Genomic DNA, 14,443 nt, shown 5'->3' on the forward strand with positions numbered 1-14,443 from the left:
GGGCTTCCACTCTTCACCGGGACCTGGTCGGCCCGACCGCGTCCATCGTCGAAACTCATGGACTGGACCCCCTCCCGCTTCTGCTGAATTGCCACGCTAAGTATCCTTACACAGACCAACACTTGGTCTGTAATCTGTGTCTATCACCGGAACACAGGGAGGATACTTGCGAGGCCTGTCGGGCATTTCGTTTGAAGAAGACCCTACGCGATCTAAGAGCCAGAAGACTTCAGATGGCATCGACACCGGCCGAACAGATCGACGTCGAGGAAGAGGAGAGAATCTCCATTCAAGAATCGGAATCGGACGACTCCGAAAGTGAGCAGCCGAAGGCACAGCAAAAAACTGTGAGTAAACCTCCCCGGGCCAAGCTCCACTCCAAGATTATCAAGACCAAGGGGATGCCACCGCCAACAGGCCATGGCTCTACCCGAAAACACGGTGACCAACCATCGGCACCGAAAAAGGTCTCCCAACAGCTGAAGACATCCAACTCCGGTCGAGATACCGGCTCCAAACCATCTCGGCACCGAGAAGGCGACACGCCCAAAGTAAAAAAAATAAAAGGTTTCCTCAGAGCCGAAAAAGTCTGGTCCGAAACCTTCGGTGCCGAAAAAGTCGGCCTCGGAGCCGAAAGCAGGCTCCTACACAGAATAGCACAGACTTTCCAGCCAAATACAAGGGCATACATTTGAGCAGGAATTAAGTATGGGAGAGCCAGACAATACTCGAAGGAGGCTGCACATCCAGAAAGAGACTGGTAAAATTCAAACTCTTCCTCCAATAAAAATAAAGAGAAAGTTAGCATTCCAGGAGTCGGAAATGCGCAGCCCAAGGCAAAGGTGGCTAGAGACAGAACACCACCACCAAGGTTTTCGCCACAGCCGTCTCCACTGCACTCACCACAGCTGTCCCCCGTAACAACACCCCCAATGCAGTCACCAACACACACGGGGATGACACTATGACCCGGATGCATGGGACTTGTATGATGCACCGGTCTCCGACAACAGTCCCGATTGTTACCCGGCAAGGCCATCACCACCAGAGGACAGCACGGCATATATGCAGGTGTTATCAAGAGCAGCTACCTTCCACAATGTAGCTATGCATGCAGAGCCGAAAAAAGATGACTTCTTATTCAACACCTTGGCATCCACTCACAGCTCTTATCAAAGTTTGCCAGTGCTCCCAGGCATGCTCAAGCACGCCAAACAGGTGTTCCAGGACCCAGTAAAAGGCAGAGCTAACACGCCTAGAGTGGTGAAGAAATATAAACCTCCCCTAACGGACCCTGTGTTTATAACACAGCAACTGACACCAGATTCGGTAGTCGTGGGAGCGGCCAGAAAGAGGGCAAACTCCCAATCATCAGGAGACGCACCACCGCCCGACAAGGAAAGTCGGAAGTTCGATGCTGCGGGCAAACGAGTGGCAGCACAGGCAGCCAGTCAATGGCGGATTGCCAATTCACAGGCTCTACTGGCTCGCTACGACAGGGCACACTGGGACGAGATGCAACATATAATTCAGCACTTGCCCAAGGAACACCAGAAACTTGCCCAACAGGTTGTTGAGGAAGGACAGGCGATTTCCAACAACCAGATAAGTTCTGCTCTGGACTCTGCAGACACAGCATCACGCACAGTGAACACTGCGGTAACCATTCGCAGGCATGCATGGTTACAGAGCTCGGGTTTTAAACCGGAAATCCAGCAGGCTGTGTTAAATATGCCGTTTAACCAAGAACAATTGTTTGGGCCGGAGGTGGACACGGCAATCGAAAAGCTCAAAAAGGACACAGACACAGCTAAAGCCATGGGCGCGCTCTACTCCCCACAAAGCAGGGCCACTTTTAGAAGACCACAGTTTAGAGGAGGGTTTCGTTCCCAAACCACAGAGCCTTCCACCTCACAAGCCAGACCCACCTATCAGGGGCAGCACCAGAGAGGAGGGTTTTGCGGGTCATACAGGGGAGGACAATTCCCAAAAGCAAGGGGGAAATTCCAAAGCCCTAAAACACCCCAAGCCAAACAGTGACTTCAATGTCACAAACCCCCAACACTCAACACCAGTGGGGGGGAGACTTATTGCATACTATCAAAACTGGACAAACATAACTACGGACGCATGGGTCCTAGCCATTATCCAACATGGTTATTGCATAGAATTCATAAATTTCCCACCAGATGTGCCCCCAAGAGCACACAATATGTCCAAACAACAATTAGACCCAACCATCAAAAAGGAACAGGTGTCTAATCCCTGTACTTCCTAATGCCAAAGAAAGACAAAACGTTGAGACCCATATTAGACCTCAGAACACTGAATCTCTACATCAAATCAGATCACTTCCACATGGTACCACTTCAAGACGTGATTCCCTTGCTCAAAAAACAAGACTACATGTCAACGTTAGATCTCAAGGATGCATATTTCCACATACCCATACATCCTTCTCACAGGAAATACTTAAGGTTTGTAATACAGGGCGTGCATTACCAATTCAAGGTGTTACCATTCGGTATAACAACAGCCCCAAGGGTATTCACAAAATGCCTTGCAGTAGTAGCCGCTCATATAAGGAGACAGCACATGCACGTATTCCCATACTTAGAGGATTGGTTAATAAAAACCAGCACTCAACAACAGTGTCTGCTTCACACACAATACGTTATTCAAACACTACACAAACTAGGGTTCTCTATAAATTACCAAAAATCACATCTACAACCATCCCAAAATACAACAATACTTGGGAGCAACACTCAACACACAAAAGGCGATTGCCACTCCAAGTCCACAAAGAGTACAAGCCTTCCAGAATATATTATTAAACATGCAACCAAACCAACACTACTAAGTGAGGTTTGTAATGAAACTTCTAGGCATGATGTCTTCATGTATAGCCATTGTCCCAAACGCAAGGCTACACATGCGGCCCTTACAACAGTGCCTAGCAACTCAATGGACACAAGCACAGGGTCAACTTCAAGATCTAGTGTTGATAGACCGCCAGACACACTTCTCGCTTCAATGGTGGAACCCTATAAATTTAAACCAAGGGCGGCCATTCCAAGACCCAGTGCCTCAATACGTGATCACAACAGATGCTTCCATGATGGGGTGGGGAGCACACCTCAACCAGCACAGTATACAGGGACAATGGGACGTTCAACAAACACAACTGCACATAAATCATTTTAAACTGTTGGCAGTGTTTCTACCATTGAAAGCATTTCAGCCACTGATAGCCCACAAACACATTCTTGTCAAAACAGACAACATGACGACAATGTATTACCTCAACAAGCAAGGAGGGACACACTCGTCACTGTGTTTCTTAGCACAAAGGATTTGGCATTGGGCAATTCACAATCACATTCGCCTAATAGCACAATACATCCCAGGGATTCAAAACCAGTTAGCCGACAATCTCAGTCGAGATCATCAACAGACACACGAATGGGAGATTCATCCCCAGATCCTACAAGATTACTTTCTACCCTGGGGGACACCAAAAATCGACCTATTTGCAACAAAAGAAAACACAAAATGCCAAAACTTTGCGTCCAGGTACCCACACCCTCTGTCCAAGGGCAATGCGTTATGGATGAGTTGGTCAGGGATATTTGCTTACGCTTTTCCCCCTCTCCCACTCATTCCTTATCTGGTAAACAAACGGAGTCAAAACAGACTCAAACTAATACTCGTAGCACCAACGTGGGCTCGCCAACCGTGGTATACAACACTGCTGGACCTATCAGTGGTACCTCATGTCAGATTACCAAACAGACCAGATCTGTTAACCCAACACAAACAACAGATCAGACACCCGAATCCAGCATCGCTCAATCTAGCAATCTGGCTCCTGAAGTCTTAGAATTTGGACCTTACACAAGAATGTATAGAGGTCATTAAACAAGCTTGGAAACCTACTACAAGAGATTGTTATGCAAACAAATGGAAAAGATTTGTTTACTACTGCCACAGTAATAAAATTCAACCACTACGTGCTTCGGCAAAAAACATTGTAAGTTACTTATTACACTTACAAAAATCTAACCTAGCATTCTCTTCTATTAAAATACATCTCACAGCAATATCTGCCTATCTGCAGATTAAACATTCAACATCGCTCTTTCGAATCCCAGTCATCAAAGCATTTATGGAAGGATTAAAAAGAATCATACCCCCGAGAACACCACCAGTCCCTTCGTGGAACCTCAATATTGTATTAACACGACTCATGGGACCACCATTTGAACCCATGCACTCTTGTGAAATGCAATACTTAACTTGGAAGGTAGCCTTCCTAATAGCTATCACATCTCTTAGAAGAGTAAGCGAAATACAAGCATTTACTATACAAGAACCCTTTATACAAATACATAAACATAAAGTGGTTCTCCGTACAAATCCAATTTTTTTAACCAAAAGTTATATCACCATTCAGTGGAACTCCCAGTCTTTTTTCCACAACCAGACTCAGTAGCAGAAAGAGCCTTACATACGTTAGACATCAAAAGTGCACTAATGTATTACATTGATAGAACAAAACAGTTACGCAAAACAAAACAATTATTTGTAGCCTTCCAAAAACCTCATGCAGGGAATCCTATATCCAAGCAAGGCATTGCCAGATGGATAGTGAAATGTATTCAAACCTGCTATATTAAAGCAAAAAGGGAGCTACCTATTACACCAAAGGCGCATTCTGCTAGGAAAAAAGGCGCCACAATGGCTTTTTTAGGGAATATACCTATGACAGAAATTTGTAAGGCAGCCACATGGTCTACGCCTCATACATTCACAAAACATTACTGTGTAGATGTGTTAACAGCACAACAAGCCACAGTAGGACAGGCTGTATTACGAACATTATTTCAAACAACTTCAACAGGCTAAGCCACCGCTTTTGGGGAGATTACTGCTTACTAGTCTATGCACAGCATGTGTATCTGCAGCTACACATGCCATTGAATGGAAAATGTCACTTACCCAGTGTACATCTGTTCGTGGCATGAGACGCTGCAGATTCACATGCGCCCTCCCACCTCCCCGGGAGCCTGTAGCCGTTATAAGTTGAATGAAACTTGTAAATTTGTAAATATATATTATTCTTATACACATTATGTGCATACATACTTACTCCATTGCATGGGCACATTTACTATGTACACAACTCCTACCTCACCCTCTGCGGGGAAAACAATCTAAGATGGAGTCGACGCCCATGCGCAATGGAGCCGAAAGGCAGGAGTCCCTCGGTCTCATGACTCGAAAAGACTTCTTCGAAGAAAAACAACTTGTAACACTCCAAGCCCAACACTAGATGGCAGGATAATTCACAGCATGTGAATCTGCAGCGTCTCATGCCACGAACAGATGTACAGTGGGTAAGTGACATTTTCCATATATATATATATATATATATTCCATTTGCATGGACATCTCTTTTCTTTATACTCTATCACTCCTACCTTACCCTCTGCGGGGAAAACAATCTAACATGGAGTCGATGCCCATGCACAATGGAGCCGAAGAGGAGGAGTCACTCGATTCCGTGACTCGAAAACACTTCTTTGAAGAAAAACAACTTGTAACACTCAGAGCCCAACACTAGATGGCAGACTATGCACAGCATGTGAATCTGCAGCAGAACATGCCACTAACAGATGTACACTGGGTAAGTGACATTTTATATATATATATATATATATATATGTCACTTGTTACTTGACTGCTGTCCAGCATAAGGACCATTAATCGGATTGTACCCAAGTCCCTCCAAAAAGCCTTCAACTTGCAAACCATAAATTGTTGCATGTTTTCCAGACGTCTATTGACCTTGTTGAAAAAGGAAGAGGCTATGAACACTTGTCCCTCTCCAGAATAAGCTTTTATAGGCTTAGAATAGACTTATCTCCTCTGTCACTTTGCCACAGGACCACAACATGTTCAGACGTCACCTTCCACCTTTGCAGGTGCCATGAATGCTTGCACAACAATATATTTTCCATCAGTGCATTGGGGTCAGTAGAAAGTTGTGCTGCTTTCCTCATGTTGTGATGATTTTCCACGTTCTATAAAAGTTGAGGAATAGCTGCATGCATTCTCTGGGATTTCGATATGCAAATTCAAGCTACAGCAGTGTATTCTGATGTGTCACACCAAAGGATAAAAGTAGCACATCATTGCATTTAAGGGGAGCAAGGCAGGTACTAGGTGACCAAAGAAAAGCAGTAGTGGAGGACTAATGAAAGGAAGCTCTGAGTTTATTGGGGTGGGGGTTGTGTCAGTTGCACAGTGTCCTGTGGGATGGGGCAGCACAGGGTCCAAGAATGGAAAAGTAGTGTTGGCTCTAGGGGACTGAGAAGCAGGGCAGATTCCAGGAGAAGGAGATGCAGCACAAAGTCCAAATGGTGAAGAAGCAGTGTGGGATGGTGAAGAAGCAGTGAATAGTCAAAGGGGGCATTGGCAATTCTGGATCCAAATGGGCACTTAAGGTTGGTTCCATGGGTCTGTAGGGTTGGTAGTAGTGCACATTCCAGGGGTGGGAGAAGTACATGGGTCTAGAGGTTAGAAAGCAGCACTGGATCAAGAAGGCAGGGCTTAATGCAGGATGCAGTGCCCATTCCCTGGACACTATGCAGGGTAACTCAAATGATGTGTCTCTTGGCATCATGTACTCTTGCCCCGGGTAGCTCTTATATTCTTTCCTTGACTGGAAAGAAGAAAGTGAATAGTGCACAGACTGGTGTCAGAGAGGAGTGGTACAGACATGACAATGGCAGGATATAGGACAGGAAGAAGACACAGGTAGGGGACAGGAAAGTAAATGAGTTGTAACCATTCTGATGGATATTTCTAACTGCAGATTTCCCACCTTGTAAATTTCTCAAAGCGCCAGACTTGATCTGGAGTTTTTTTTCCTGCGTACCTATAGGTGGTGCTATGAGGCTTCAGTCCATTCCAGAAGTGCCTAACATAGCCAGCCACAAGTGCTAGTCTTTCTTTCTTTCTGCTCCTTCAGTAACAGGACTGGAGCTTAGCTCCATCCATCCTTCTTTCTTTCTGTGAAGAGATTTTCTTCTAAATTTTTTGTGTGTGGAGAAGTCACCCCCTGAAACGAAAGGGTTTTAACCTTGTAGGGACTGTCACAAGCACTCTCATGCTTGGGTTCATCGCAAAGCTCCAACTCCTGCGGTAAATGTGTCCAGATGAACCCTACAACCATCCAAGAATGTGAGCTGAAGCTCTTCATGGCGAAAAACTCAAAGGCTCCCTGCTGGTTACGCTCCAGGTCAGAATCGAGGACCTGCTCGTAATTGTTCAAGAGGCCAGTTTTCCTCATGGTCAAAGTTTTAGAGTAAGTCGAAGAAAAAACGTAAGTCATGCGTGACTCAGCCCCTTCCTGCCACCTTCATACTCCAGAGAGAGCGGACTCGCACCTCTAGTTCAATCCTGTAACACCGAGAAGCTGATTCCATCCCTGGTCCTAATGCATCAGAGTTCCTGGATCCATCTGTGGTGTTGCTGCAGGTTTAGGCTTCAGGGATCTGCAGGGACTCCACTTTGGATATACCTCATGGCTTCACCCTCAACACTGTCTGGGCCACTTCAACTCGCACTGGTGTTTGGACTGCTGCTAACATTGACAATGGAACTGACACCACCAGCACCATATTACGAACCATATCACATTGTGTGGTGAGGATGAGGTGGCATCATCTCTACTTCTACCCCCTCCAGATATTGTTGTCACAGCCTTTACTAAACCAATGTACTCAGTCACAGTTCCACAACTGTGCATGGACATAACACCACATTTGTGGCTTTGGCTTTGATCAGAGCCAACCTTATGGAGATAACTATGGTAGAGATGATGAAGAGTTTCTTTCACCCTGTGATTAACTGATACATGGATCTATAGGATGCCAGTGGGTGGTACTTATCACCTATTGATGGGTTGATCCCCTCGCGGTCCAGCAGCAGCGGAAAACACTTTTTAGTACATTGATTATGAGGGCTGCTAAGGTCCTTGACCTCTACCTCCCCCAATAGAGGTAAAGGCTTGTTGATAATAAAGGTCCTGCAGCTTGGTCAGGCCCTGACCAAGCCTTTTTTGCCCTTCAGTGAAGCTGTCAGTAGCACATCGCTATGTACTTGGGCTAAGCCATGTTGTGGTCCCCCATTCAACCGACAGCCCCCACAGACCTTCTTCAGGAGACCAGAACTTTTTAACTCCACACCCAACCCTGAAAGTCTTGTGGCCCAGGGGTCTGCAGTAGAGTGAGCCCGAAGCCTTCTCAGCCACCCCCTCGGACATGAAGCCATAAATAGATACATTTGGTAACTGAATGTCCTCAGCTAGCCTTGCCTTGAGGTTGGTTAACGCAGGTGGTCTACTAGGTTGCTGCTCCAAGCACTATGGGCCATGGTGAGTAAGAGCTTACCTGAATTCCCAGAACACTTACATGGTTCCCTAGCCAAAACTATTCAGTATGGTTAGATGTGGTTAAATTAGTCATCGTTCTGGCCTGGACAACACAGCTTGTCTGGGTAGGGTATGGGAATCAGCTTGGTGCTCCCACAACACGCCTGGATGGAGGTCCCCTGGCTTATCCGGAGATGTCCAGGCCTTCTTGATGGATATGTGTTTCTGCCTGCTTGGGAGTCCACCCTAGAGCATTTTAAGGGTATCCAAGCCATGGCATGGTCATTGGGCCTTTCAGCTGTATTCAGGCAATCCACCCCAAAAACGTCAATATTTTTTGTGGATATACCAGTAGCTTGGTGTGTAGACAATGTCAGGCTCCACCGCCCCTCACAGCAGGTCTTCCAGGCATTTACTAGGCCATGGAGGCAACAGAGAGGACTTGGGCACCAGGAGTTCTGCTAATCTCAATCCTCTGCCCCCTGCCAACCTCCCCCATCCTATTTTAGGTTGTTGCCCTCTCAACACCTTCCTGCAGAAAGACAATTTTAAAATACTCACTTCACCCAGATTCTATCTGCTCTGGATCCCAGAGGCTGGATGGTGGCGTGGACCTGCATAAATCTTATTTTCACATCCTTGACCTGCAAGCCCACAGACACTACATGCTGTTCAAGATGAGCCACAAATACTTTCAGTTTAACAAGCTCCATGGATATTCTCAAAGGTGAGGACAGTGGTTGCTGCCCATCTTTGGAGGTAGTCAGGAGTGCCACACTTCCTTAAATAAATGGCTGGTTGTTGAAGATGGGCTCACCACAGTCAGACCACCTTCAGATAATGGCTGTAAGCCACTTCAATTAATAATCACAATCCTTATCAGGGTGAGCCACTCAAGTCACTTAACCTGTGCTTAATCCTCTGGTAGTTTGGAACAAACTTAGTCAGGCTTAACTTATAGGCAATGTGTTGTCTATGAAGGTGGGGAAGTGGCAAGCGGGCGAGGCCCTTGTCTATGAAGGCTTGTATGTCTTTCAGATTCTGCTTGCTGTCGGCCCCAGTGAAACTCCAACCTGTGATTCATTGTTGAGTGCTGCAGCTTTGATGTCTCCCCAGTCTCTTTTGGGTTCTCCAGGCAGAAAGTTGTCAAGGTTTCTGAGTCCCACTTATTCCAGTTTGTGAACAGGAGATCTATGCTCTCTAACACAAGCCAGGTGTCTGTGACCTGTGGGGCACCACTTGGGGTTTGGGACTCACCCCAACAGGGTTCAAAGCAGGTCCAGATAGAACTGGTCAGCTGGGCAGTTGCAGGGAGATGCACCGCTGGAAGCTTGTTGTGTCCCCTGTAACATAAACAGGAGGTCAGCCAGCTGACCCTTCCAGTCACTTCTGGGGTCCTGGGTTCAGGGAAAGCAGATCCAGTCTTCCTTTAGGTTCTTCAGAAAGCAGGGCATTCTTATGTCCAGAAGAGTTCAGAGGAGAGGTATGTGCGTCCACTTTTATGCCCAGTGCCAGCCTGTGGGTGGAGGGCAATCTTTTGTCCAGTCCTTAAACCAGTTCTATTGGGTTCCTCCCCTTCCTCTGGATTTGGAACCAGCCTGACAAGGGAAAGAATAGGGAGCAGGCTTAGAATTGAGCTTCATCTGCCAGAGACCGGGTGTGCATCCTTTGAAGCTCAGCAAGGGGCTGGGTACAACCCGAGGCCATCCTGCCGAGAGAGGAGACCCCTGTCCCCCTTTGTCTAGTGTCTGGGAATAATACACATCTCACGGCAGGAAAGCCTTTTGGTTTTAGGGAGGAAAATGACAACTTAAAGTGTAATTTCAAAATAGTAATATAAAATCTAACTTAACTATTAAGTTGGATTTTATATAAATCACTTTTAGAATGAGTCCTTGAAATACATTTCTAGCTATTCCCAAACTGAATTTAATAGTTAAAACTAGAGTTAACATATGGGAGATATAGCCCTGCTACTGTGAAAAAATGACTTTAAAGTTTTTTCATTGCCAAGACATGTAAAACAATAAGTATATATGTCCTACTCTTAAATACCATGCACCCCGCCATAGATGCACGATCCATCTTGTGGTGATCTGCTTCTGCACGGCCTGTCCTTTCTCTGCTCCCACATACCTATGAAGAGTTGGTTGTCCACCCAGAACTTTTGCATGCCATCAAGGCAGAAGGACAAGGCTTTTTTTGCATCTAGACGGTGAAGTCGATCCTCTTCCTTAGAGGGATGTGGCGGTGAGTAAAAAGTAGGCAAAGTTATGGATTTTCTTACTTGTAGGGTATTGACCACTTTGGGTTGAAAGGAAGCTCTCGTACGGAGCACTAGTTTGGGTAGATGTTCAGGAAAAGAGACTTGGATGATAAAGCCTGAAGCTCACTGACCCTTCAGGCAGTTGTCATAGCCATGAGAATGGCCATCTTGATGGTAAGGAGCCTGAGTGGGCAATTGTGCAATGGCTAAAAGGGAGCACATATGAGAAAAGTAAGGACAAGATTAAGATTCAACTGGGGCGTAATGAACGGGGAAGTTGGATACAACTGTTGCAAATCTTTCAAGAACCTATTTACAATAGGGTATTTGAAGAATGATGGCTGGTCAGGCAACCACAAAAAAAGCAGGAATAGCAGAGAGCTAGCCCTTAGGAGTGCTCAGAGCAGAGCCCTGCTGGACAAGAGAAAGAATGAACAGGAGAACCTGAGAAAGGGGAGCAGAAAGGCGACCGATCTGTCTGGGAAATTCTTCCCAACCGCAGGCGTATACTGTGTTGGTGAAGGGACACCTGGCTGCCAAGATACCGTTAGTCTTCGGGAGCAAGGTTGAAAGCTGATAACTGCCAACACTCAATCTCCACACAAGAAGGTAAATAATTGATAGTTTCTGGTGGAGGACCCTCCCTTGCTGCTGCAACCAAATATCCTCCCTAAGGGACAGCCTGATCTGAGGATCGAGGGCCATCCTAAGCAGCTCTCTGTGCCCAGTCTGGAGCCACAAGAATGACTTATGCCCAGTTGTTCCTAATCTTCTTGAGAACTCCAGGCAGGAATGGTATGAGCATACAAGAGGCCAGAGCGCTACTCGAGAAAAAACGCCCTTGAGCGAGAGCCGACTTGAAAACTCCAGTGTGCAGAAGTGCTGACATTGTGCAATCTCTGCTGTTACCAACAGTTCTAACCAAGGCTTTTCCCACTGCTGAAATAAACCTTGCACCATCTCCAAATGGAGACGCTGTTCATGATCCATGAGGGATCGTGGACTGAGTTTGTCTGCTTTGGCATTCAGAGAGCCCGCCAGGTGTTGAGCCACCAGGGATATGCCATTAGGTTCCAGCCATGTTGAGATGCAGGGCCTCTTGAAAGGGTCCACTACCCTATCCCGCCTTATTTGTTGCAATACTACATGTTGGTGGTGTCCGTGAACACCTGCACTAGCCATCTCTCGATGAAGGATAGAAAGGCTTTCAATCCCAGTCGGATTGCCCGGAGCTCCAACAGGTTGATGTGAAGTCCTGATTCTGTCAGAGACCAAAGTCCTCTGATCGCCACCTCTCGGAGATGGCCGTCCCATCTCAGGAGTGACGTATCTGTCACTACTGTTAGATCTGGTTGGGAAAGGGAGAGAGGTCTGCAGCTGACCCAATTGCAGTTTGTTAGCAACCACTGCAGATCTTTTGCAATTCCCACCGATATCTGGACTATTGAGAGAGATTCCAATGATCTTGTACGCACTGGAACTTCAGGTCCCACTGCTCAGCTTGCATATGCCAGCGGGCGTATGTCAATCACAGGATGCAGGAGACAATGCAGTCCAGCAGCCTCAGTCAGTCTCACTGAAATTTAGGATTGAGGCTGAAACATCCATGTCATAGCATGAATATCCTGGTCTTGCCGTTCAGGAGGATAAACCCGAAACTGCACAGTTTCCAGACCAGCTCTGATGGAAAAAGGTGCATCTGAGAGCGAATCAGGTGTGACTTTGACATATCGATTGTAAACGACAGCCTGCAGTGAGCCCGCCTTCAACAGCCATTCGTCAACATAGGGGAAGACTCGCCCCCCTGATTTTGTCAGATGAGCTGCAACTACCTCCATCACCTTGAGGAACACGTGAGGGGTGCTAGTAAGGCCAAAGGGGAGCAAGGTGAACTGAAAGTGCTCTTAGCCCACCGTGAACCGCAGGTGATGCCTGTGTGCAGGCAGAATGGCGATGTGAAAGTACACGTCCTGCAAGTCCAACACTATCATCCAGTCTCCCGGTCGAGGGCAGACAGTACCCGAGCTGGCATGAGCTTCTTGAACTTGCTAGGGCTCCCTTGGGCAACAGAGCAGTCACTTCCTGGCCGAGAAGTGATAGTTAATCCTCCATCAGTCTGTCCCATGTTGGTTGCACGCAAGGGAGGGGTCGTCACAAAGGGTAAGGGAATACTTCATTATTCTTGCATTTGCAGTGGCAGCACTTCTTTGACAGTATATTGAATCTAATATCTGTTTGCGACATTTACGTCAGATTCTTAAAAGCGACAGAGTTTCTATCTAGCACGTCTAAATGTAAGAGTGTCTCGAAAATTATCCTAGTATGGACTGGATAGCCTGCCAGTGTATTTCTCAGTTATTCATTTTGGAATACTTTCAATGATAACCAAACCTTTTGGGCTAATTTGAGTAAGAAAAATCTCTACATCACTAATTGGGCTGCCTTCTTACTGTAAAGACGACCTGCAAAGCTGAAGAGCAGGAATGCTGAAACTAATTTTATTGTAATCATCTGTGCGCTAGGTGTTGCTTTTCTGCTGTTGCCCTCTGATATATTTGCCTTAGTCTTTCATTCTTGATACTTGAAATGTTGTTGTGTATTTTTGCAGTCACGATGACTTGCTGTATAATTTATTACTTTTTAAATTTGTTTTTAAATTCTAGGCTCTGAAATATGCTTTTCAAACAAGTGATCGGCTATGTTTTGTGATGGAGTATGCTAACGGTGGGGAGGTAGGCGTTTTACTTCTTTTTGCTAACTTGTATGTCTATATTGAAGGTTTTAATGTTACAATACTGCACTAAAGCATTACCACTTTGTTCGCTTTGTGACATCAAGAATCAGTGTTCGTGCAAAAACATCATTAAGAAATTAAAATATCAATTATTTGTATTTAAAATACACGTTTACATTACTTTGAAATAGTTAGTGTCTCAAAAGATTAGCTGAGATACAAAAAACTTTTCTTTTGGTATAGCATGGACAAAAACCTTTTCTCGGTAAAATTTTTTTTATTCTAAACCGTGTGTTTTTAAAAACGTGTTTGACATCTCCTCAAAGGAATACATAATGTTTGCTATGAGACTGAAGCACATATTGACCTCATGCTTACCAGGGGTTTGTGTTTTTGCAGAAAAGTGTCTGTGGGTCAGAGTATTTGTTTGCCATATGCAATAAAGAGACGGCCCTCAAATCATAGATAGTATGAACACAGTCTGAAGATAATTTCATAAAGAGACGATGGAGTTCTGAGTCCTTCTTTTTTTAGCTGCACAGAATTCAGAGCGGTTTTGTGACTTGTCATTCTGGGTCCACGGTGCGCCAAGTAAACAGGCAAGGATGCTTCAGCCTGCACTGATTGTTATAACATATTTTTCAAAGCATACTTCTCTACTGAAATCAACTAGAAATATTATACCACAGCTCCTCTCTTTGAATTCAGTTGCCATAGCTCTATCCGTTTAGCCTTCAGTTTTGAGTGAACATAAATCTTAGAGACTGGAAATAAAAGAGGGACTCTGTTCAAAAGTAATGTTTGTATGAACTGCAGTAGATACTTACATTAAAAGAGCACAACTAACACTTCGACAACAAAAGAGTGAATTGTAACGTTAACGGCAATAAGGTTAATTTACAAAAAGGTTGTAGTTATTGGGCTGAATTTTAAACAGCAAATCTCGAGTTTGGCTCCCCAAATATATGCAAGACCTTACACATACGATGGAAGTAGGGTATCT

At 45.5% G+C, this 14,443-nt stretch overlaps 1 protein-coding gene across 2 annotated transcripts in view; it reads left to right on the forward strand.

Moving 5' to 3' along the window:
* The window catches only part of AKT2 (AKT serine/threonine kinase 2), a 524,320-nt gene that overhangs the window by 378,070 nt on the left and 131,807 nt on the right, over window positions 1–14,443 (forward strand). For both annotated transcript variants that reach the window (XM_069207237.1, XM_069207238.1), the window contains one exon: window positions 13,370–13,438. In XM_069207237.1, coding sequence (XP_069063338.1) covers window positions 13,370–13,438 — 69 coding nt within the window. The remainder of the gene's footprint in view (window positions 1–13,369; window positions 13,439–14,443) is intronic.

The sequence above is a fragment of the Pleurodeles waltl genome, chromosome 9 (assembly GCF_031143425.1).
Source record: "Pleurodeles waltl isolate 20211129_DDA chromosome 9, aPleWal1.hap1.20221129, whole genome shotgun sequence".
Taxonomy (NCBI): Eukaryota; Metazoa; Chordata; class Amphibia; order Caudata; family Salamandridae; genus Pleurodeles; species Pleurodeles waltl.